Source organism: Rhododendron vialii, chromosome 5a (genome assembly GCF_030253575.1).
Source record: "Rhododendron vialii isolate Sample 1 chromosome 5a, ASM3025357v1".
Classification (NCBI taxonomy): Eukaryota; Viridiplantae; Streptophyta; class Magnoliopsida; order Ericales; family Ericaceae; genus Rhododendron; species Rhododendron vialii.
Window position 1 is genome coordinate 312,492 of NC_080561.1, and position 25,227 is coordinate 337,718.

The following is a 25,227-nucleotide window of genomic DNA, read 5'->3' on the forward strand; positions in this document are numbered from 1 at the left end:
GTTTTTGTTCAAGTTCACCCAACCTTTTTTCTTGATTTTACTAGTAATTACTAATTACTTCAGTGTCAGTAATTCTGTTTTGTCGTTGATCTCATAATTTGGCTTGAAATTAAACCGACACACGTTTAGGGAGCTGAACTTAATTAATTAAACAATTTCCAAATGGGGGGCCGTCAATATGTCGGTTTCAGGTCGAATTTAGATTCCTCCCGACTATCATTTTCCGTATCTCGTATTGATATTCATGGACCCCGGATTTCAGCAAAAAAATAAAAATAAAAATTTATGGACCCCGGGTCACTGGCCCGATCGATATGCTTATCCTGGACATACTAAAGATGATAGGTGACAAAATTTGGACATTTGATGACATTTTTACATGTCACCAAATGTGTTTTTAGTTGTAGTGAACTAGTGTTTTCTTTCGAAATGCAAGATGTTCTGAGTGAACTTGTGCGTATCTCGGTCAAGACCTTACAATCTTTCTCACGCTTACCTAGGTTAGGTAAGCGTGGGGTACATATATCCCCTACAGAAAAACCAAGTTCTCTGCAGCCAATTATTCACACTCTTAACTTGTTCCATTATACCATATTCACCTCTTATATATCTCCCTCCCTCTCGCATTCGCCCTACAAACGGGACGTAAGGTTTCAGTGCAGGGAGACTCAAATATTTTATCAGCATGGTCTGAATTGAATTGCCAATTTTATTGAGTTTTTTTTTTTTTTTTTTGGGTCAAAGTTTAGTAATGCTTTCATTGATACGAAAACAATACATCAAGAACAGGTAGTCACCTCCCAAGAAAGGAAGAAATCAACCACAAAGGAAGCCTAAACTCACAAACGAACATTTAGGACCTCACATAGATAAGACTCATCTCCAACCCCGAAAAGCCATCAAGACGATATAGAAAACCCACCACAAAAACACTGACGAGGAGTGAGAGAAAGTCCCACACATAGGAAGAAAACCAACAAAAAACAGCAAACAAAAACTAAAGAAAAACTTGCAAGCAAATAACAGATCCACGCACCTAAGTCCAACTGCCTAAAAACGCCGATCAAGATCCTCACTGCTACCGCTGCCACAAGGGCGGCCGAGAAACAATAGAGACCACTGAATGGAACCTTCATCACCACAACAGCCACACCCCACTGCATAGCACCACCAACTGCAACCTCCGTCCCAAGAGACTACGCCATTGTCAGGGCGCAAACTTATGCAACGCCCAGAACGACAAGAATGGGGCCGGCCTGATAACATCGATGGAATTGCACGACGATCAGAAAGAAGAGCACACGGTGAGGAAGATCAGACAAAGGAGCACACCAAAGGATTGCTCTGACGACGATTGGCTCCATCGACGTTGCTTTGACGACGATTGGCTCCATCGACGTTGGAACTCGCCGAAATCAGGGGGATAGATCTGAAGGGAAAGAGGGAGGGGGGGGAAGGAAGGGAGGGGGGGCCCTCCCCTAAGAAAACCATAAGCGCGTCAAAACTGAGAGAGAGAGAGAGAGAGAGAGAGAGAGAGAGAGAGAGAGAGAGAGAGAGAGAGAGAGAAAGAGAGAGAGAGAGAGAGAGAGAGAGAGAGAGAGAGAGAGAGAGAGAGAGAGAGAGAGAGAGAGAGCACCTTGCTTGCAAACAAAATAAGGAAAATCAAATTTTGTTAGTTACACGATTGAGAGATTTGTTATATAATTGATTTTCAAATGATATTAATTATTCATTTTTGTAAACTATATATATATATATACACACACACTGATAATCAGGTCATTAATATGGAGTATACGATTAATTAATTTTTTGGCACATAAAAGTGATCAACAAGTTGTATATATATGTAACGAACTAGTCAGTCAAACCATATCACTTGGACCCGAAATTCATTTGATGCAGTAAATTCATATTTGGTGAGATTCAGAGATTCCACATTTTCAATTTTTCTTTTTAGCCTACAAGCTATAACCAGATAAGTGTAGACAATAAAATCAAACACCACCTTATCTGTAAAGATTAGTAAAGTAGCTAGGATAACTTTGTGAGACATAGATATCCAAACAATCATATCTTCATCTTTATAGTATTTGGGAATTTATCTACAACAATTATCTAATTTAACAGGCTGTTTGGCTGAATAAGTAAAAAATAAATGGATCAAACTCGAACCTTCATCCATTCTGTTCCAGATTCCCACAATATAAATCGTATTTTGGAGTAGAAGAGCGAGATGAAAAATCCCTAACGGCATTTATTCACGGGGATACAAGAATAATATGTCAAGCAGATCTGTCAATCTTTACCTCTTGCTACTTGTTTGGCCGAAAAAATGAAGAATCATTAATTTCTTACAAAATTACCAGATCGGCTGTACTAAGAGCATCAGCAGTGGAATAAGCAAATGTGAATAATCAAAACTTGCTACATCAGATTTTGATTATCCATTTAGAGGTTGCTAAAGTTAGCAATGTCAAATCCCACATTGGTTATTTTTTTTCCCATAATCAAAATCAATGGACCCTCCAAACTTTTTCCTTTCATTTCACACATATTTTTTGAAAAAACGGTTTTTGAAGGAAAAAAAAAACAGCTTATGTTAGAAACAGTTTTTCAAAAAACACACTTTTTTTTTGATAGGCAACAAAATTTTATTAAAAGCTCGCCAGAGGGTACATCGAGAGAGGACCAATTACAGACTTCAAAGATTGAAATCCATAAAAGACCAAAAAGAAAAAGACAATACAAAAAGATTACGTTTAATGAAACTTGAATAAGCCCTCGATTAAAGGTCATTCAACCACCGTCCCATATCAGAAATATTGGCCTTGAGAGTCGCCATACAAAATCAACCTCAACCCCATTGAGCAACCCATTAATGATAGCACAATACATGAGTCCTTTCAAAAAACACACTTTGTTCACTTAAAAATTATAAATACAATTTTGAGAAATTTTGAAAGAATTATATTTACACAAATAGTTTTGAAATTTTAAAAACTATAAATATAGTTTTTTAAAAACAGATTTTGTGTGAAAACCAGTTTTCTATAAAAGAGTTTTGAAATTTCAAAAACAGATTTTTGAAAAACACACTTTATGTACTTATAGCTTGTAAAATTTTTGAAAGAATTGTTTTTTGTAAAAAAAAAAGGTAAAAAAAAATCTGAAAGTTACAGTTTTTTAAAATTATTTTTTGAAAACATTGTTGAGAGAGAGAGAGAGAATGAAAGAGAGAAGGTTTTTGTGTAATATTGATGTACTTTTATTGAGAGATAAAATTTGGTTATTGACAAAATATTGCTAACTTTGATTATTGAAGAGTCAAAATTTGATGAGTTGTTAAGAGGTTGCTAAGTTTGGTTATTCCAATATGAGCATTTTTTTGATCCAACATTGCTAACTTTAACAATTTTTTATTTTGCTTATTCCACTGTGGATGCTCTAATAACTTCAATTTGCTAAGAGATAATAACTATATCTATAGTAAATGATCTCAAAACACTGTAACTTCTTCTTGTTTTGGTTTCTCCAAATTACATATTCCACCTCATTGTAAGCCAAAATTGATTTCATTTGGTCTCTCACACAAGCTTTGGACCCCATACCAACAAAGATCAAAACACAATTTCGGACACAATTTTATCTGGTTCATGAATTCATGTGCATCATATCTAACAGTTTTAGAAACAGTTGTTTAATTTCATAATTATGTTTTAAAAGTGTATTCGTAACATTGATGGGTCGCTTTTCGCCAGAAAAACTATAAGGACGCGTGAAGGGCATGCAGCTGAAAATTGCTTCTATATAATCCTAAGACAGCTAGCATCTCCATCAACCCCTTGATCACTCCATACTCATTATGGGATTTGATGATTCTTTAATTTGTTTACAACACACTCTCTTCTTTATTTATACAGTATATTTTTTTAATCGAAAAGTGAGAATATCCCTGGTTAGTTTACTATACGAATGATTGGGGTAGTTAAGAGATGCCCTGCATTTTTTTATTATTTTGTGATATATCAGCCTCACATGCCGCCCCTGATCGGTTCTTTGTTTTTTAGCTAGGTGAACCCTTTCTTCCAGAAGTTTTTGGTGCCCAGCGTGCCGTCAGCGGACCATTCAAACGTGTTTGGACGGTTCAGTTTTATTCTCTCTCTTTATCTCGTCACACTCTTTTTAAAATTCAAACTGTCCGAAACACGTTTGAATAGTCCGAATCGCCGACGGGATACCATGCACGTGTGTGGCACCCTACCGGAACCCAAAAATTTCTCCTTTTATTACACTTTGGAAGACTGACTTTTATAATTAAACTCTTAATTAAAATGAAGTCAAGAATATATATATTGTTAAGAACACGGTTTAGGCCCTGATTAATTACCTGCAAGTAACGCGTTTTTAATACTAGTTGCCATTTAGCAGGCAAACTACAAAAAGCTACGGGGCTCTTCGTTAGTAATTTGACTATTTGGTTTAATAGACTTATTAATGTGCCTGGACTAAATAATTAGGGACTAACTAATCCGCTGTTTTCTCAGATTAAAAAAAAAAAACTAATTTGGTGTTTGGTAAAAGGCACATACGTACATGTAGACTATTTATGCTCACCTTCAATCCCGTCCTTATTAGTCTCGATCTCTTAATTCACCATTTACTAGTATCCTTCTATCCCCACCCCCATACTTGGATATTAAATAAGTATTTGAAGCGCAAGCAAGTGATATATAGTAATCTTTTTTGCATCTCGCATGCACCTAATTTCATTCATTCATATAAACTACCAACCAAACCAAGTCTAAAATAATACTAGTACTGTTGGGTTGGTAATTAATTGAGCTCCCCTTCTACTATATCCTCATTTTCCCACCCTTGTTATTTAATTTAATGTACCCCCAAAAAAACTAGTGAAATGAATATTTTGTCGATATTGGTGTTTCCGAAATTAAATAGACAAGCAGTGCAGTGGGGGTCACTGTGAAAAGTAAAAACGTAGAAACGTACGAGTGGTTCCGTCCGTTAGATTTAAATACTGTATGTATATATAGCCGGCCATGTGACAGAAAGGACTAGCTAGGGCTAAGACAAAATCAATGTATGGTCCCTTTACCAATGAAATGAAATGAAATTAATATAAGGCTAACAAATGGAGCTAGGGGCCGACCTTTGGCTAGCTAGCTGGCTACTGTACTAGCTAGTGCATGCATGCCTATATTAATTACTACTACACAGTAATATTCGTACATATGATCCCATGTGGAATACACAGTATGTTGAAACTTTCAATTGCTGCTGCTTTCTAACAGACTCACCGGCCCTGTATTGGTGGTTTACACCAAGTTTAAATTCTACGAGTATTTAATGGGCTACAGTACACTCATCCAGGAGCGATCCTTCCTACGGGGTGAAGGAGACCGGATTCCTTGCACAACTCTAAATATTCTCGCGCATTATACTTATTTTTAAGTTAATTAGGAAAAATTATTTTTGTGGGATTGGCTCCTACAAGTCCATTGAGTGAAAAAAAAAATTCCTTTAAAATTTCTATATTTGTGAGGTAAAAATTCCTAAAATTTCAAGTTATTAATCATTTTTAGGTTGCATCTATAAATTTAAATGGTGGTTATGCACATATACATAATATCGTCTCTTCTTCAAACCTTACAAGTAGCAATATATACTTATAAAATACTGTGTATTTTTTGTTGTCAATATGATAATACACGTGATTCGGGCCCCTACTAGACACAAACCTTGCGTCCCCCACTTCATTGATCAACACTGTTAGTAAATAACTCGGTCTTAAATAGTTAAGACCATATATTTAGACTACTCTAACAGATTATTGAACCAATAAAAAATGGGTTGTTAATTACACAATATTAATTGTACACTAGTATTTCAAAACTTGTACTATATACATCACTCAAAATTAAGATGAGTCTGAAATTGTTGAATTCATCCAGAACTGCCTCTCGAGCGCTGTTACCCCTACTTTTGATATTACATGTAAGGGTGGAGGTGTCCCGACAATTCTACTTTCGATATTACCCCTATATTTATTACAAAAATTTAGTTATATAGATTCTAAAAAATTGGCACCCCCATAAAGCCCGAACCCCATACATGCGCTAGCGTAGTAAGATTCTTAATTGAACTTTTAATTTCAGTACCTCATGAATTTATCTCATCGGCCGAAAGACAGCAGTGAGATTTGTGAATTGCAGTAGTCTCTCAGTCAGGTTGTGTTGTGGCCTGGAGCTGGTGGACACAAAACAGTGGTAGAGTAAAAGTCCATCCAGTCAAGGAGACCAGACAGCCCACGTGGGGAAGTGGGCCGACAAATCCGATTTCGTGTTTTAAGATATGGCCCTTGAGTTGGTGTTGGTTTGTGATTTTACGTCTCCAAATTCATGAATATTATCTATCATCTGGACTGGACTATTCGGTTTTCTTGATCGCCACTGGGACAATCACTTTTCGCTGTCAACAAACACACACACAGTCAGTGTCACACACCAACATACGGAGAGACAGAGAGAGAGAGGTTTTTTTTATCGCCACTAGGACAATCACTTTTCGCTGTCAACAAACACACACACAGAGTCAGTGTCACACACAACATATGGAGAGAGAGAGAGAGAGAGAGAGAGAGAGAGAGAGAGAGAGAGAGAGAGAGAGAGAGAGAGAGAGAGAGAGAGAGAGAGAGAGAGTTTTCATTAAAAAGCTGAGAAATGATTGAGTATATGGTAGCTTGGTTTAAAATGCATTAGAAATTCGGAAGTAGATCGAGCATGCAATATCGATCACACTTGGAACAAACAAAAGCAATAATAGGCTGGCTGTGATGCATATGCAGCTAGCATATATGCCAAAAGAGCATATGGGCTGTTGCCGCAAGTCTAGGGATTCCTTCTTCTATTTATAATAATATACTATTACTGCTTCTGTATGATATATCCGCATACTCGGTCATTATCAATGGGTTAGGTTAGATCAAAAAAAAAAAAAAAAAAACCATTAAAAATGGGTGAAAGCAAAGTATTATATTACTACGGTGGATCGATTAATTCATGTTATACCACGTGAGTAATCTCAATACTTATATATTTATAAAAATTACAGTAGTGACTAATTTCAGAGACCTACGTACAAGATCGAACTACCTGATGACTATATGTATGTAATGATTGATACAGTACATACTTACATAGTACTATCTATAACGGCGGTAAAATAGGTTTAGCCAAATGTTTTCCTACTCAGTGATGGTTTTTGTCCTCCCACTTGGTTGCAATTGATCTCATTAGCTCAAATTTAAACCACAGAGTATAGATACACATCTTGGTGATGTATCAATAAAATGACCGTCTTTTGGCTCATCAATCGCAATACCAAGCTTCTTGCTAAAGAGAGATTTGGCGAGTCCTTAGAGCGCATTTTTTCGTAAAGATTTGGTTTTCCAGGCGGTATTGGATGTACCTTATAGTTTGAAGGCCAAGCTTTGCAGCTGCAATGTAAGGATTACACATGCATCAAAACTAAGCAGGACAAAAAAACAGGGACTTGGGGGGTGCATCTAATGCTTCTTGTGTTGTTTTTCTTCTCTGGCCTGCCTAGTTGTTATTTTTATCATGATTTCCTCCAGCAAATACGAACTCGGGCTTAGCAGCCACCAGCTCGAACTTGGGCTCGGCTTGAAATGCAACATCCAAAGAAAGCCTAGATTTGCATTCCAAAACACTTGTTTGTTTGTTTGTTTGTTTTTTTTTAAAATCATAAAACACTTTTGTTTAATCGCCAATATGTTCAACTTCCATCATCTCAATTTTTCTCCTTATTCAGAGTGGTCCTGTAAATAGTGCAAATACGAGACATATTGAGGGGCATGAACTTATCAGATTCTCCATTGACGTTTATATAAGTGGGAATTAAGAATACGCTAATCAATTTTGTAATCTGGTTCCATGTCAGTAATTAGTCTAACATAGATACAGTAGTTCTCGCGTACATAACTTCTCTGCAGCAGCAGCATCATGCATTGTTGGTTAATTATGCAAACACGTGCATCTTGAGAGAAAGAGAAAGAGAGAGAGATCTGGAGTTGCACTGACACAGTTTAATTGAAAGTAGAACTACAATAATATAGCTTAGCCTTATATTCATTAATTGGTACCTACAGGGATTAATTAGCACTCATGAAGATGAAGTTACATACATGTCTACAACTTCTGAATAGAGAGAAACAAAAAAAAAAAATACTGTAAGAAATTAAAACTCTCCACATAACCGATAAATATAATGGTTCTACGTCATGCTAGATATCCCAATATATCTTTGTTACTACTCCCTCTTATAACGCTGTCTTAGGGAATGAGCTAGCTAGTGTTAAAAAGGAATACTCTGTTGACATGTGAAGCATTTCAAATGAACAATATAACTGCAAGAAAATACTATTTGACAAATTTAAACAAGTTCGCAACACATTTCCATTAAAATTTCTGAACAGATCAGTGATCAAATAGCTCAACTCACCAACATGCTATATACCGGTTGAATCATATTACCAGTATGTGTATTCCCAAGTGAACCACAAACAAGAATTCTACTCTGGACATCTGTAGCTCATATCAACGTGTCTCAATATTGTTTAAGAACTGATGCCAAATTCATATTTTCACAACGACGAACTTAACATTTCACGATAAAGTACGTGGCAATACAATTAATTAGAACTGATGCCGAATTCATATTTTCACAACGACGAATCTTAGTTAATTAGAAGAGAATATGAATTGTGAAGTACAGTTGGGCAATTTGCTAAACAAACACCAAACATATGTCACCTCACAACCAAGAGACAAGGAAAGGCGAGCATTTGATAACTGCCAGACATTCCCCAACATGTCTCCAGAAAACATTCTAATTAAAAGCTCCTATTTTTTTCCCAGAGAAAAAGGGGGGGAAAAAATTTGCACACAAGGAGACCTTGCTTTACACCGGTCATCGTCCCTATCATTTGTGTCAGGATAATTACTTATTCTTCAACGGCTAATGATGTCCCAGCTGCAAAATCACCAAGAACACATAGGATAAAACAAAAAACAAAAAAATATAACCACCTCTGGACCATTGGATCGATCCACATGAAGTAGTATTTGCATCAAACAAGTTGTTTCAATGGAGGGGAACCTCCTTTTTGTCGCCATTTAGTAAGTTAGGATTGCATATTAATTTAGATGCCTTGATCATTTTAAAACACTAGCTATGACATATGTATTCATTGTGGTCATGATGTCAAGGAAATACTGAAACAAACCTGTGTTGTCTTCTTCTGCAGGATGATCATCTTGATGGGTTTCCATGACCTTGAGGAGGTACTTGAAGGTCTCTATCTCACAAGGGATTGTGAGGGCACCGCTATGATCAAACCCAAACTCCTCCTCCACCTTTTCCAGCAATACCTTGAATACTGGGTCGCTAAGATAGCTAGTAGGAATAACAAACCTCCTAAGCTCTGGACCAACATAAACAGCCATGTATCCTTTGGGGATGTCATGGGGTGGTTCAGGGCTCTGGCAACCATCCTCATCTGAATCACATGTGTTGAAGCTCCTCAACCTCTTGCTTATTGCCGGTGAAATGCCCGCGTGGGGTCGATCAGAGGGGACATCGTCGTTACCCTTTGAGCCAAGGGTGACAGATTGCCACTTTTGGAGAAGTTCCTTCAGCTTAACAATCTGCCGTATTCCAGTCACCTTGCCTCCCCCATTGTCCTCCATTGCTATATATGCTTTACCACAATAGCGATGAGAATCCCAAGGTTGAGTTCAAAGTGCTTGATGCCAGGTAAGAGAGTATGTCTCATCGGATCTCCTTCCACTGCATTCATAACAAAAACAAAGACAAATGTGCTTTTTCAACAACTTATGGAATAGGAAAAGACGGGAATTTATGACCAGTTTTATATATTAATTATGGGTACTTTGCAGCCATTTAGTCATCTATGCAGTTAGTGCACACAAGTTATTTATCAACTACATCCAACCAACAGAGTCTTCAATCGACTTTGGCAACCTTAAACAGTTAAATGCTTATGGCCACTTGCAAACCTCAAGACCAACTAATTAAAAAAGAGTTTTACGTCGCAAGAGCTAGGCATGTGAGGCCTTTTGCTCTCCCATCAGGCAAAGCATGTAGCTTGAAATCAGTAATCGCATATTAATGTCCATGACAAATATCCGTAGAATAGGATCTACAGTTTTATGGACTAATTTTTGGTATTTAGAGTGTGGTCTGTGGATTCCATAGTGCTATGGTCCCTGCTGTTAGGCCATTACGGTCACAAATGGACGAAGATAGCCCATAAAAACTAGAAGGGATCTGCTAGTATTCATACTGGCATTGCAACAAGTGGCCGGGAAGAACTTAGAGGGAGGATACAACTTTTGGAAAATGATTTTGTCCTGCACGTTTTCTTTTTCACAAATAAAGGTGGGACCCACAACATTATTTAGAAAGCCCCACCACCACTTGTGAGAGAGATGTAATTGGAATGTATGTAAACTTGGATGTGTCCCTAACAACGATTCTAAAAATCCAAACAGATGTAGAATTTGACAGACAAATTATGATAAGAACGTGCAATAAACTTTAATTGAAAAACTAAAGCTAATATTTGTAGGCCTCGTTTATTAAAAATAACCTGAAACCCAACAAAAAAATAGAAACTGTAGAACTGTACAATCATCCGAATGCCAATTCTTGAATGGCCTAAAAAACAACAATTTGTATTAAGAGAGAGAATTAATGACCGGATTTTCCATACATTTGATGCACTCATAGTACCCATCATAAATTAGGACTAACTCGCATGATTCTTTCGTTCAGATCAGGCTAAGATCATATGAAAATAAACAAAATAAATAACAAAAAATTAACACTTGGCAATCTAACGTAGCAAGGAACCTAATAATGAAACATACCTCTCATAATCATCTCCATTTTGTCAATCCCACAAATGAATATGTACACGCGCACACACACACATATATATACAGAGAGAGAGAGAGAGAGAGAGAGAGAGAGAGAGAGAGAGAGAGAGAGAGAGAGAGAATACCTTGGAAGGAAAGGGGGTGGGTGCAGGTGAAGAAGGGGCTAAAGAAGGATCCTAAAGAAGGAAAGCCATGGGAGCGACGAGGAGGACGAGGGCTATTGAGATCACAAAGCGATTTGGAAGAATGAGCAGCTGGTCTGATTTGGTCCCTATTTTCTGGTTCTCAATGGAACGTGAGATGCAGAGTAATACTAGTGGAGTATAAAGAAAGAAGAGGATTATTCGGAAACTCCCATACTAGTCATAGGATTGAGCCTTTCCGCATTCCCGTATATCTCGCACTACTTCTCTCTCTCTCTCTCTCTCTCTCTCTCTCTCTCTCTCTCTCAAGAAGAAGCCGTTTTTTCTGTTTTATGCCACAACCCATTAATTTAGGGGAAAAAAAGGATGTCTATGTAAAATATTTATTGTACTAGTAACTTGCAAAAACAAAAACTTTAATTTGAACAAGATATATATTCCAGATTATCATTTTGTGTAGTCTTTTTAGGATGGACGGTTCTTCAAAAGTAAGTAATTCCTTTTTGTTTTTTTTTTTGTTTTTTTTGAAAAGTAAACATGTGGTGGTTCACTTTATGAGATGGCTTGCGTGAAGCAAAAAGAGGCCGCATTATACTAGGCACTGGACTCGTTCAAATGCCCACATGTAAGACGGGCTTAGACTTGCAAAACCCGCCAAGCAACGCTGCTAGCCCAGAAATAAATGATGCAAAAGGGCTTTCAAAACCCGCACATCCACTCTACTTTTTTGGGCTCCTTAATAAGGGATTCATATGCGTTTGGGGCCTACATCTTTTGATCAATTGTCACTGGAACGGATTGCTCATCTTTCCTCTGGACACCAGGGGTTGGTCCAGTAATTGGAATTCAGGACTTAGTTGGGCAAGGCCGAGATTCGAACCTCGATAAGTTTGGTGGGGGTCTTTCTAACACCACCCACACAAGGTGGGTCTTTGGCTTAGGCTTCAACATAGGTTTGATGGAGTCTAGATAGTGTTATGGTGTAACGGAGCAATACTACCTAGCGAAGGTGACAAAGTACTATACTTGCAATTGCATTTTGTTCAAAAAAAAAAAAAAAACACAAGAAACAAGAAATGCTATATCTTGACCACATAAATTGCTTACATTAGCTTTGGAACCTGTACAAAGAAAACAATACTCATCCCAAGAAAATTGAACATTGATCAATAGTTAATTTTTGTTGGTCCTAGACAACGAGTCAGAGATCGAAACATTTTACTAGGAAGAACGATATTTATGGATTTTTTTTTTCTGTTGAGCTTCATAACAACATCATCATTTCGTTGATGATCGAAACAGTTTATCTTTTATATCTTGCCGAGAGCATAAGCATGTTTAAAATTATGTCAGTCAAATTTCGATCAACTTAATTTTTTAGGAACACATTTAGTTTAAAAGTTAAACACACTTACTTGATCAGAAACCATTAACCTCGAGATAAATGTGCGGCAATTATGTTTTCTTTGATCTTCGATCAACGTATAATTGTTGGATGACTAACGTTTTCGACGAACTGAGAAAGTAGGACTTCGGGTTGGTGCTATATTGTTATGCAGGGAAGTGCACAGCACCGTGCTACACACCTCCGACACGTAGGATCTACGATTCGACGGCTCGAATCTTATCTTGGCAACCAGCGATCGAGAGCAAACGACTTGGAGGTGCGCACACCACTGCACAACACCATCCCCAATTCGGAAAAGTAAATGGTGGAGTATTGATCACTCAAAGTATGCTCAAAAAGGAGAGGAGGTGATTGGGATCATACATTAGTACCACATAAACGAGGACATATATGTTAATAAATCTTGTATATATAGAGTAATGCTACGAACACATCACATTTGCACAAATCCAACCACTTTCCTCTCATATGCATGTTTCCATTCTGTATAACATTTGCCCTAGTAAGAACCACGTAAAATTGTATCAATCATCTGCTAAAGTCAGTAAAACAATGTTGTTTTCCTTTATTACAGAAGAGAGGGAAAAATCGACGGGGAAAAAAGGTATGCGGATTAACCCTAATGATGAGCAAGCAAATTAAGTTTTATACTTTAAAAAGTTGTTTTGGAGAATTAGTAGAAAAATTTTTGTCCCCCTAATTGTTTTGGGGTTTGTAGGTGTGTTTTGTTGTTTCCCTGTTGCTTTCGGGGATTGTGAAGTGGTGTAAGAACTGGGTCTTCTTGTTCCTGGTTTGTTGGGCTTAATAAGATGATCATAATTTACAAACCCCCCCCCCCCCCCCAACAAAAAAAAAAAACAAAAAAACAACAAAAACCAAATAATAATAATAATAATAATAATAATAATAATAAAATTTTATTGTTTGCTTGCAAAACAATCATTTTACCAGAAAACATTCCACAATAAGGCTCCGTTTGTTTTGACTGGGTCTTCTTGTTCCTAGTTTATTTTCCTGTAAAATGTTTATAGGGTGGTGTTCTAGCGGGAGGTGCTTACATGTGAATCTACGTAAGCTGGAAATGTGCAATTGGTTGATGATTAGGAATGAAAAGAGAGGAGTGATCTAGAGGGGGTCGAGGAGTAGGTATGAAATGTATCCCAGTGTAAAGGGAATCAGGTCAAACGTAGTTTCAAGTTTTCTAAGGGGGATGTTCTCTTCCTTTCTCTGAAAATCTGTCTTCTCTCTCTAGAGGAGATGACTCTCTCTCTCTAAAAATCCATCTATCTCCTCTTTTCTCCTTCTTGTCTTTCTCTCTCTCTGATCTGTGTTTTCTGTCTCTGTTTGTCTCTCTTGAAGGAGATCCCCTCCTCAATGAGTACCAGGTATTTATAGGTAAAGATTAAAATCTCCACCGGACCCACCTTGCCGCGGACTCTGCCCGTCCGGGGGCGTGCCACGGCCCTATCCGCAGGACCCTTGCGGGCCTACCTACCCCCGCGATGGCTCTCGCAGGCCTTTCTACCCCTGCGAGCTTGTTCAGCTGTGTGGGGCCCATCTCGCATCTTCGGACCCTTGCTCGGGCCTCGCACCCTTTGGCTCTTGCTAGTTCGACTGTTCCCGCGGGATTGTCTAGCTCGTGGGATGAACTCTGTTTCTTGTTAGGCAAACTCTACATCATTTGAGGTCTCGCGACCTCGGGACCCTTGCAATAGCTCTCACGGGTCCATCAACCCTTGCGATGACTCTCATGGGCCTCTTTATCTTCACGAGCTTGTTCAGCTATGCGGGGCCCCTTCTCGCGCCATGTCAACGCGCGGGCCCCATCTTGTGCCGCGTGGCACCAAGTCCTGTTCTGCGTGGCAGTCACTAGCCACATATCATTCTCACGACTTTTCCACGCATCGCCATGTGAGTGGTCGGTCAAACTTCTTCTTGAGTCAACGGTTATGATTTTGATTGTACCTACAATGTTTTACATGAAAAATATTTTCAGCTGTAAAATATTTTATACCCAACCAAACGGAGCCTAAATAGTACCAGACAATATCTTTGAATTTCTGCTGATTCCTCACCATGTAAATTAAATCTGCTACCATTTTTGTGGTTTGTTAAAGGGAGTTGTTGAATTTCACCTCTCAGATTGAGTAGGACCTTATTGGTTTTAACTTCATCGATCTCTGCAGAAAAGGACAAGTATTCGTGGGCTGTGGCTTTCAGATTTCATAAACAAAGTCATGGAATTAGTTGGTAATTAATTTCTACTAATAATTCCTAGCTAGCATAGGAAAAGATTAATCAAAGCGTGCTAAACTAGTCTGTCTATTTTTTACACAAACAATTAACGTTACTCCCCAAACTAGTTGATGCTTAACTTGATCCTGTTTGGTTTGGGTTTCGAATGAGATTTTTGATGTAATAAGTGGAAAGAGATTGAAAGAGAAAATTTATTAAAGACTTTGCATAGAGAAAGGGGTTAGATTTTGAGACTCAAAAACGAACACGGATATAATACTATATAATATAGGTTGGATCGAAGCAGGGCAATCTCGATCTCATTCTTAATTACCTCTATCGAAAAGGATGCCCACATAAAGTACTAATATACTACTGCACCATTCTAGAAGAACAAATGATTATATATAGTCAAGCATTTGCATGTTGACTAACCCCCCACATTAATTAATTACTAATGTACAACAGCAGTACTGATGGGATTAGTAGTATTTGTTTATTATTCCTCCGGTGCGCGCATATAATAAATTAATGAGAACAAATAATAGGACTACTACGTAATTAATCGCTAGCTAACGGAATCGGAATTTTTGACCCATGTGTTCGTCGTACGTAACTTTCCGTTTTGTCCTAATTCTTTTTTTTTTTTTTGCATTGGTTCGTTGTGCGACAAAATTTTTATCCTTATTGATCGTCTTAAGGAGATGAATCAGAAAAGTAATATGTCTAATTTGGAGTTTTCAGCTAAATAAACTTTTTACCCTTATTGATCGTACGTTAACTAATGGGTTGAACTGAACATGTCTAGTTTGGGGGTTTTTCAAATTTGAAAGTAGTTCGATTAATTTATTTACGGTATGTGTTATATCATATTCATGTTCGTGTTCGGTTTATTCAGTAAAAGAATCGAACTCGAAAGGAACCAAACTTAAGATAATTGTAGCTCGGATAGCTCCATCGCGTAGATAAGCCCGTAATCTTATGTATGAGTTTACGTACGTCAATTGGGGGAAATTCCAGACTCAATTGTGTAGACTGTATACTTTACCTTCTTTCTTGGGTCTTGGAGAGAGAGAGAGAGATTATCTCAATTTGGCACTCAACTGCCATGAGTCTATAAATTCCAGAAAACAATGAATGCCGACGTAATTGGGAGAAGTTGATAAACCGTGGTTTGATAATTGGAGTACACTTTAAGCATTTGGGCCGGGTCTTTTAACTCCAATTCATATTGAATCCATTTCTAACCCACCTAATCCGATATAAGTATAAACCCATTATACAATATGATTGAATTAAAAGTGGACGGATTAAAAAATATGAATTAAAATTGCCACCTCTAATTAAAGTGCATCTATATGTTTCAAAAGTCCAGGCCCCACACAAGTCAAGGACAAGATTCCGACCCAATTCTTGCATTCTGTATCAATGGTTTGCTTATATTAAAGGTAGCAAGTAAGAGCGTAAGCCAGCAAGTACACCAACTTAATTTTAAACGATCTAATATTTAAATACAGTATTACACTAAGGGTGGGTTTAGATTAAAAAGTTGAGTGACTTATTTTTTTGTTCTCATTCAAATTTTTTTTGCATTTGTTTGTTTTGTGTCAAACTTTTGTAACTTATTGATTCATCTCGACGAGAGGAATCGAAAAAATAAAAAAATTTGATCAAAACTCATAGTTTTTTGAATAAAGACAAAAATAAGTCAAGTCAGCTTTTTTTACTTTTTCTTGTCTTTTTGAAAAAAAATTATGAGTTTCGATCAAAAAATTTTACTTTTCCGATTTCTTTCGCCGAAATGAATCAATAAGTCACAAAAGTTTGACGCAAAATTAACAAATGTAATTTTTTTTTAAATAAAGACAAAAAGAAGAAGAAGTTACTATGCCACTTTTAATGCCAAATGAGCCCAAAGCATCAAGGTTTTAAAGATGTGTACTTGGACTAATCGGAGTGAGCATTACGAGTAATATATAAGTGCCAATGATATCCTGTAGATAATGACTAGGGTAATGGAGCAACATTAATTGTAGCGCCCTTGACATCTAATGAACACGTACATAATATCCTTCTTCTGCAAGGACGGATCAAGAAAATTGCATTAGTGGGGACACGCATGCAAATTAGTAAATTTAACACGTACATTTATAATTTATTAAATTAATATAATTGTGTTTCACCGGAAAAATATATATAATGGTTATGAAGGAAGTTTTTAGAGTAAGAAGATGAGATAGATAGAGAGATGAAAGTAATATGTAATGGTTCAATTTCATTTGCTAGCAAATCTTGGGGCCACCTCATTCCTCCGTGTGAGTGTGTGAAACGGTTATGCGAGGGGCTGTAGGGAATAGTTCGAAGTATGCGCAAACTAGCCCGAAACACCTTGTATTACCAAAAAAAGAAAAAAAAAAAAAAACATGCTGAGAGAGGGGTGGTGGTTCAAAGAACCCCAAGTGAACAAAGTTGTTTCCAATTTAACTAGTAAAAGATTTCTTTACTTTTCCCTGAGAAAAGAATTCATTAGTCCCTTGTCTTTTCTTACCTAGACAATGTGAAATGTGAATTACTGTATATAATAGTCTAAAAATTCTGAACTCGTAAATTCTTCAATATTAATTTAATCTATCCCGATATATATATATATATATTCCGTGATTAAATTTTCTCAGCACATGCACTGCACACATTATTCTTAATTTAATGGAGTATCATTTGATTTAGTACATGCACGTACTTTTAATGCTCAAATATCATATGCAGGTGCGTCACCCTTTATGTTATGGAGTAAATTATAGGGCAATTAATGCTAATAGGAGTAGTAAAAGACAGTAAATCGCCAGCTTTATTTGCTTATAGGAGTAGTTAATGAATGAAACCCTTTCCCACAGCCATACCCTCCTCATCACCTAACTTTCACCAGCCGATGGATCGGAGCTAGATATAATTAATTAAATTAATTACTCCTAGTAATTTGCATTCTGGTAATTCCCTGTCACGGAATATATATGCAGAGAGTGTGAGACTGGAAAACGTACGCGTGCGTGCATGGTTAATATTGGTGGAAATGATCAATACGAAAGCAATATTTGGTGTAGTAGTACTAACTTATGTTAGTAGTATAAAATAGTAGTAGTACTGCTATATGGTACTAGTAATACTAATAATGTACTACTAGTTATAAATCAAGTGATTGGCATGGGGTATTAATTCTAATATTCTAGGAGCTAGGTCGAGTTTTTTTACTTTTTCCTTGGAAGTACTACGTACACATCTCCTCTCCTCTCCTCTCCTCTCATGATCTATGCTCAACTACTACTACAAATTATTAAGCACGACTGACTGACTGACTGGGCAGGCACAGCACAAACGTTGAAATCGTGTCCGGAGATCGGTTGGAAGGTGTTTGTCTTAAGCGTGCGGAGCCCAGCAGAGCAGGCAGCAGGTGCCATCCTTGCTCCTTTTTTAATTTTCCCCCCCATGCCCCTCCCTCTACAAAGAAAGATATATAGAGAAACAAACAAGTAATCGACGTTGATTAGGCACTAGCCTAATACCACGTTTCACGGCACAAACACAGAGAAGAAATAATACTAGCTACTCCATCACTCACCTTCAGCCTTCAGGAAAAATTAATGAGGTCGTCGCCGTCATCGTTCGGAAGCAGCTCAAGGAGATCAAACTACAGCCGTAAATTCGACTTACCCGATGACTTCTGCGGCGCCGGAGCCGGAGCTGGAGCAATGCTGCCCATCTTCCTCGACGACTTGAGACGCCGCAATGACGACCAGGCCGATTTGGTTGAAGTCACATTACAGCTCGACGATGACTCTATTTTCGTCTGCAGCGTCACTCCCACGAATTCGAATCCTATTATTCCGCCCGCCGGCGGAGGCTTGATAGCTAGGAGTCTCTCGTCTTCGTTCAGAATTCGGAGGAAATTATCGTGGCTGAGGTCACTGTCGTGGCGTGAATATCCGTCCGACGCCGACGAGCTCCCGCCGGTACTGGTGTCCGCCCGTGACGCTCGAAGAATAAAAGCGAGACTCAATCGGACGAGTTCAAGCGCTCAGAGAGCTCTCAAAGGACTCAGGTTCATCAGCAAGACGACGACGGAGAAGTCGGACGAGATTTGGAGGAAGGTGGAGTCGCGGTTCCAGTCGTTGGCCAAGAACGGGTTGCTCTGTAAAGAGGACTTTGGTGAATGCATAGGTAGGTACTCCATATAAGTACTTGATCGATCACGATTCACGAGCATTATAATTTAATTTAAGCATGACAATTTGGTGATGAATGCTTTTACAGGAGTAATTCGGGCGATCGGGTAACCTATGATATAGACCACGTATGCATGTCATGTGGTTAATTATGTCATATAATTTCTTGAAGATGTTTGCTTGAATATCATTATCATTTATCAATGTACATATATATAATAGGGATGGTTGAGTCCAAGGAGTTTGCTATGGGGATATTCGACGCACTAGCTAGACGAAGGCGTCAGAAGATTGGGAAGATAACAAAAGAAGAGCTTTATGAATTCTGGTTGCAAATTACGGACCAGAGCTTCGACGCTCGTCTTCAGATTTTCTTCGACATGTGGGTGCCTCTCTCTCTCTCTCTCTCTCTCTCTCTCTGAAGTCAGTTTGTGTATAGATTAATAATTGCGTGGAGTAATTACAGAGTAATGATATGCATATATGACCATTATTTAACCATTTGGGATTCGGGTACCACGTGGTATCCAATTTGCAAAAAAAAAAAAAAACTTCTCTGCTGTGAGATTTTAAATTCGATCTGTATAAGATGTTGTATATGTAGTTTATGATGTTTCAAGTAGTGGAGTAGTAAATTCTGGTTATGACCATTGGAAGAAATTAATTTGGTGTACTGTTCAGGGTGGATCTCAATGCAGATGGAAGAATCACAAGGGAGGAAATCCAGGAGGTAAAGATAGATTCACACAATTGCTTTACAATAATATACTAGTAATTAATTATTAGTAGGCTTACCAAACTAAAACTTCTACTATTACTCATGCTACATAAATGACATGGCTTTGAATTTCTTGGCAAAGATTAATCTAGCCACCAAGATGACTTATTGCTTATGCTCACAAATAAATACTCCATTAATTGCATCTTCCGTTATATTTGAGTTGTGATGTTACTTATGATTTTTCCAAGCGGAATTAGTTTTCGTCGATGCCAAAAGAACATGTTCCGGGCTCCACATTTCATTGTGATGTATAGTTAAATAGTTAATGACAATTAACGAAAAAGAGGAAGACCACTCCCAGAATTAACAAAATATTTTTGCCAACTTTTCCCTTGGGTTGAATTGTTTATTCGTCTTCAAAAAACAAAAAGAGACGTGTTATCATGCAATTTGTATTTTGTTTTTTTCACAATTTTGGTGCTTTTTGAATGCAGCTTCTAATCCTCAGTGCTTCGGCTAATAAGTTGTCAAAATTAAAGGAAAGAGCAGAAGAGTACGCTACATTAATTATGGAAGAGCTGGACCCAGAAAATCTTGGCTACATTGAGGTAAAGTCGCTACCCCTGTTGCTGCCCGTCTTTCTCAGGGCCCGTTTGTTAGGAGTAGTACGCAGTGGGAGAATGAAGGGGGATGGAGAAGAGACGGGTTAGGTAAGGAATTCTATGTTTATAGTGGTGTAAAAGAGGAGAGGGGGAGCTCTTGTCCTTGGAGGGTAATACTATCACTTTAGCTCCAATTTAGGATTAGCTAATCTAGATGCGAACAAAATACTGGATTATCCCTCAAACTTTTAAAATATTCTCAATACAATGCTTCCGTCCGTGGCAACCAAGTAATTTCTCAAATTATCCACTCTTATCTACCCATATCAACCTAAGTCACATAATTCGTGTGCGCGTGCGTGAGTGAAAACACGAGCGCTAAGCATGAAAATGTTTTTGAATTACATCTATCTAAAACAACAAAGATCCATGATAGCAAGGATTGAGATTGCAGGCACAATGCGAGGGTTGAGATGAGATTGCAAAAGCATTTTGAAGAATTATGTGACTACGATATCAAATACCACTCAAAACAAGTATAAGCTAATCCCTCCTCCTTAACTAATCTCCTATCATAACATATCCACCAAAAAACATTATATCCAATCAATCGAGCAGTTAGGAGACTTTTTAGTCTAATCTTTATCACACACACACACACACACACACACAGAGAGAGAGAGAGAGAGAGAGAGAGAGAGAGAGAGAGAGAGAGAGAGAGAGAGACGACATTCATTTTGATGTTAAGAGTCGACATAAGATCTCTTAATTATCACATTTACACACTCAATTAGAATCAGCTTTCATCCAGTTAGATCCCTAAACTGATGTGAAAGGCCTAGCACAACATGCAAATTCAGCAAATAAAAAGTAATCAGAGTCTAAGACTGGAAAACTTCGTTCTTAAAAAACTTTCGAACAGAAACTCTTCAACAGAAGGATGCGGCAGTTATCGTAAACCATCATTGTTTGGAGTAGTTCATTAAAAACTCTTCCCCTAGTAATTTTCTATTGGCGTTTTCTTCAAATACACTTTTTCAAACGCAAGTCGAGATAATCAGTAGTTAGTCCTTATATGTGACCCTGTCATTTACGGTTGGAAATGGTTCGGTGCAAAGGGCCAAAATATTTTCTAGAAAGAAAATCTTGTATTCCTGTGTGTAAAACAGTCATGGTAGGCTAAAATCTGTTACATTTATTGCCTTACAATCAGATATGGCAGTTGGAAACGCTTCTGCTACAAAGAGACAACTACGTAAACTATAGCAGACCACTCAGCACAGCAAGTTTTGGGTGGAGTCCGGACTTAAATACATTCAGGCCCTATAACTTGGTTCTCAGAATAAGCTGCACGCTCAAGTGTCTGTTACTAGAGAACTGGCAAAGGGGTTGGATCTTACTGCTCTGGATCTTGGCAATGGCTGGGCTCTTTGCCTGGAAATTCTATCAATACAGGCAAAGGGCTGCATTTCAAGTAATGGGTTATTGCTTAACAACAGCCAAAGGAGCCGCCGAGACTCTAAAGCTGAACATGGCTCTCATCCTTCTACCAGTTTGCCGAAATACGCTCACATGGCTCCGCTCTACGAGAGCCAGGCATTTTATCCCTCTTGATGACAATATAATTTTTCACAAGGTAAGATCAATAAGAACTAGCCTTTTTCATGTCCAGATATGTTTCCTAAGCAATGAGTCTCAATTTGCAGATAATTGCATTTGCTATAGTAACTGGAGTCCTACTTCACGCCGGGAATCACTTGATATGTGATTTTCCCCATACGGTTAACTCATCACCAGAACTGTTTGCCTCCATAGCCTCTGATTTCAATAACATACGGCCGACGTACAAAGACCTATTGACCAGTATTATTGGTGTGACTGGGATTTCTATGGTTATCCTAATGGCTATTGCATTCACACTAGCAACAAGACAATTCAGGAAAAGTATAGTCAAGCTGCCAGCTCCATTCAACCGATTGACAGGCTTCAATGCATTCTGGTATTCTCACCACCTTCTCGGTCTGGTCTACGCATTGCTACTAATCCATGGAAACTTCTTGTTCTTGGTCCACAGATGGTATCAGAAAACGGTAAGAGCATTGACTATGAGAAAATATGCTTAATGCATGCCATACGAAGCACCACAGGAGTACAAAAACTTTAGGTGACATGTGCCTAATTGCTTGAACTGATTAATGACACTTGTTGCAGACATGGATGTACATATCTGTTCCTCTTTTCCTCTATTTAGCAGAACGGAGCCTGAGAACTTGTCGATCAGAACATAACTCTGTTAAGATATTGAAGGTAACGAGCTACATATCTTTCTTATGTAAAGTTCATATACAATTAACAAAAAGGGAACTGCAAGAAAGCATGAAATCAATAACCTGTCAGAGCAGTTCAAAAAAAAAAAAAAAACCCCTGTTGGAGAATTATAAAATAATGCCATAGGACAAACTTGTACTTCCAAGTAATCCCATTGGACAAGGGATTAAATAAGAGAATCAAGCATGCTAAATTTTTCATAAGCAACTTGTTGACTTTCAGCATATTAATCACTACAATAGCACCAATACTTTCAGGTTCCAGTACTACCGGGAGATGTCTTTGAACTAGTCATCTCCAAACCCAAGGGATTCAAATACAAAAGTGGGCAGTATGTATTCCTCCAATGCCCCACAATCTCCCCATTCGAATGGTAAGGGTTAAATCTCTGAGGAACCCATCTTCAAATTAATTTGCGTTCAAGCATTGTAGTCGCCTCTTGATATTTCTCCAGGCATCCATTTTCAATAACTTCCGCACCAGGAGACAACTACCTAAGTGTTCACATCCGGGCAGTGGGAGACTGGACGCAAGAACTTAGGCGAGTATTTACTGAGGATGCTGGTTCAGCATGTGCGATTGGTCGAGCAAAGTTTGGTCGACTTGGGAACGTGGATCAAAGAGGGTAGCTTTATTACTAGTCTAAATTTATTCAGATAGTTTACTAACATGAGTAGGAAGGGCAATGTATTCACTATTAATCCATTATATACTGGTGCAGTTTGCCAAAGTTGCTGGTTGATGGACCCTATGGTGCTCCAGCACAGGACTACAAAAATTATGATGTCTTGCTTCTTGTGGGGCTTGGAATTGGAGCTACTCCTTTTATAAGCATCCTCAAGGATCTACTAAACAATACAGGAGCAGAAAACCCCATGGTATAATTATAATAATTCTCACTCCAGTGCATTATTTATTTAAATGGATTTCTCGATTTTTATCTCATCATAGCTGTTATACAATCCAATAGGATGAATTGATTATATCATCATACGTTGTTCCTTTGCTGGCTCAGGATACAAACACTGAAAGTAGTACCTCGGATGAGAGCCTTAAAAGTTCTACGCCCTCGACATCAACTGAAAAGAAGAAATTGAAGAGGGCCAAAAATGCACATTTCTATTGGGTTACAAGGGAAGCAGGGTCCTTCGAATGGTTTAAAGGGGTGATGAATGAGGTTGCAGAGATGGATCACAAAGTAATACAACATTAAATGTATCTGATAATTCCACATCATATTTATCTCAGTTTTTTCGGAGTTACCAACTGTCAAATATTTTCTTACTTAGCTTTTAACTACACTGGAACAGGGTCAAATTGAGATGCACAACTATCTCTCAAGTGTTTATGAAGAGAGTGATGCGCGGTCAACTCTTATCACCATGGTTCAAGCTCTCAACCATGCAAAACATGGCGTTGACATCTTATCCGGCACTAAAGTATGATCTATCATTACCTATAGCTTAAACAAAAACATCTAGCATTTGAAATAGTCCTATCACATGGACATAATTTTGTTGCAGGTAAGGACACATTTTGCCAGACCAAATTGGAAAGAGGTCTTCAACAAAATAGCTTTGAAGTATCCATGTGCCACAGTAGGTAAAGTGTTATCGCAAAATTAGAACTACCAAATCCCATAAATATATCCATATGTATAAAATGGAACCTTCATCCCTTGAGCTGGTTTTAAGGACTTTAGGTCTATGAGTTGTTCCAACTACAAAGACACCTGTCGGATCAGTAGCTAACTAAGGTCACGATCTCATATATTAAGTTTAAAATAAGACCGAAGACATACATGTATACACTTCAATGAGATACAGAAAATGATAAAAACCTTCTCCTGTGTCGTAAGATTTCATGGATGGCAAAAAGAAATGGTAAGACTTACAACAGAAACATTCAGCACAGTCAAATTTTAGAACGGTCCAACTATGCTACTGCTCAATCGAAACTAGCACCCAGCGAACACAGCCAAAACACCACAACCCAACACCGATTTTTTGTTTTTTCTGCTACTGATCTAAGCAATTTAAACGATCCCAATAACCGCACAAGCTTTTATGAATTTCTGATCAAAGGGCGAATAGACAGTTGTAAACATCATGTCAGGTGTTTCTATGATGTTAATAATCCATGTAACTAACAGGGAATGGAAGTTCTAGAAGTGTTAACAAGATTTGATCTGCAGGAGTATTCTACTGTGGGATACCACCATTGGCAAAAGAGCTGAGGAAGCTATCACATGAACTCACTCACAGGACATCCACACGCTTCGAGTTTCACAAGGAGTATTTCTGAAGCAAGAAAATTTGACACCAAAACACAGGTTGTATTCTTTTGTAATTAATCAAATGAGTTGCAAAAATATATAAGCACCACCACAGGAGAATATACATGGATATATTATACTAGTACTTTGGATGTAGCCAGCTGTCCACATGATGGAGATTTCAGAAGAAGATTATTAGAAATTTATTCCGCTAAGTTGACTTTGTTAACAACATAAGTAGCATCTGCCGGACATTGGAAGAGCCAGAGGACATAAGGAAGCAGAATATTGCAGA

At 38.0% G+C, this 25,227-nt stretch overlaps 2 protein-coding genes across 4 annotated transcripts; one reads left to right on the forward strand and one right to left on the reverse strand.

Annotated features, from left to right (window-relative positions):
- Positions 1–8,680: 8,680 nt before the first annotated feature.
- On the reverse strand, positions 8,681–11,492 carry LOC131326612 (protein SMALL AUXIN UP-REGULATED RNA 12-like). Of its 3 annotated transcripts, XM_058359457.1 has the most exons (4): positions 11,126–11,443; positions 10,712–10,779; positions 9,326–9,888; positions 8,681–9,072 (listed from the first exon to the last, which is right to left on the reverse strand). In XM_058359457.1, the coding sequence occupies exons 3-4, from the start codon at positions 9,786–9,788 to the stop codon at positions 9,044–9,046; spliced, it is 492 nt and encodes a 163-aa protein (XP_058215440.1). In that variant the 5' UTR covers positions 9,789–9,888; positions 10,712–10,779; positions 11,126–11,443; the 3' UTR covers positions 8,681–9,043. The 3 variants fall into 3 exon arrangements, with proteins under 3 accessions (XP_058215440.1, XP_058215439.1, XP_058215438.1); XM_058359456.1 differs by lacking the exon at positions 10,712–10,779 and having other exon boundaries at positions 11,126–11,492; XM_058359455.1 differs by lacking the exon at positions 10,712–10,779 and having other exon boundaries at positions 8,681–9,888; positions 11,126–11,444.
- Positions 11,493–18,421: 6,929 nt separating this feature from the next.
- Positions 18,422–25,144, forward strand: LOC131326614 (respiratory burst oxidase homolog protein E). Its single transcript, XM_058359458.1, has 14 exons — positions 18,422–19,001; positions 19,229–19,388; positions 19,688–19,736; positions 20,222–20,335; positions 21,543–21,965; positions 22,036–22,419; positions 22,541–22,636; positions 22,915–23,030; positions 23,112–23,282; positions 23,379–23,535; positions 23,673–23,855; positions 23,968–24,096; positions 24,181–24,259; positions 24,852–25,144. The coding sequence occupies exons 1-14, from the start codon at positions 18,425–18,427 to the stop codon at positions 24,959–24,961; spliced, it is 2,748 nt and encodes a 915-aa protein (XP_058215441.1). The 5' UTR covers positions 18,422–18,424; the 3' UTR covers positions 24,962–25,144.
- The last annotated feature ends 83 nt before the right edge of the window (positions 25,145–25,227 follow it).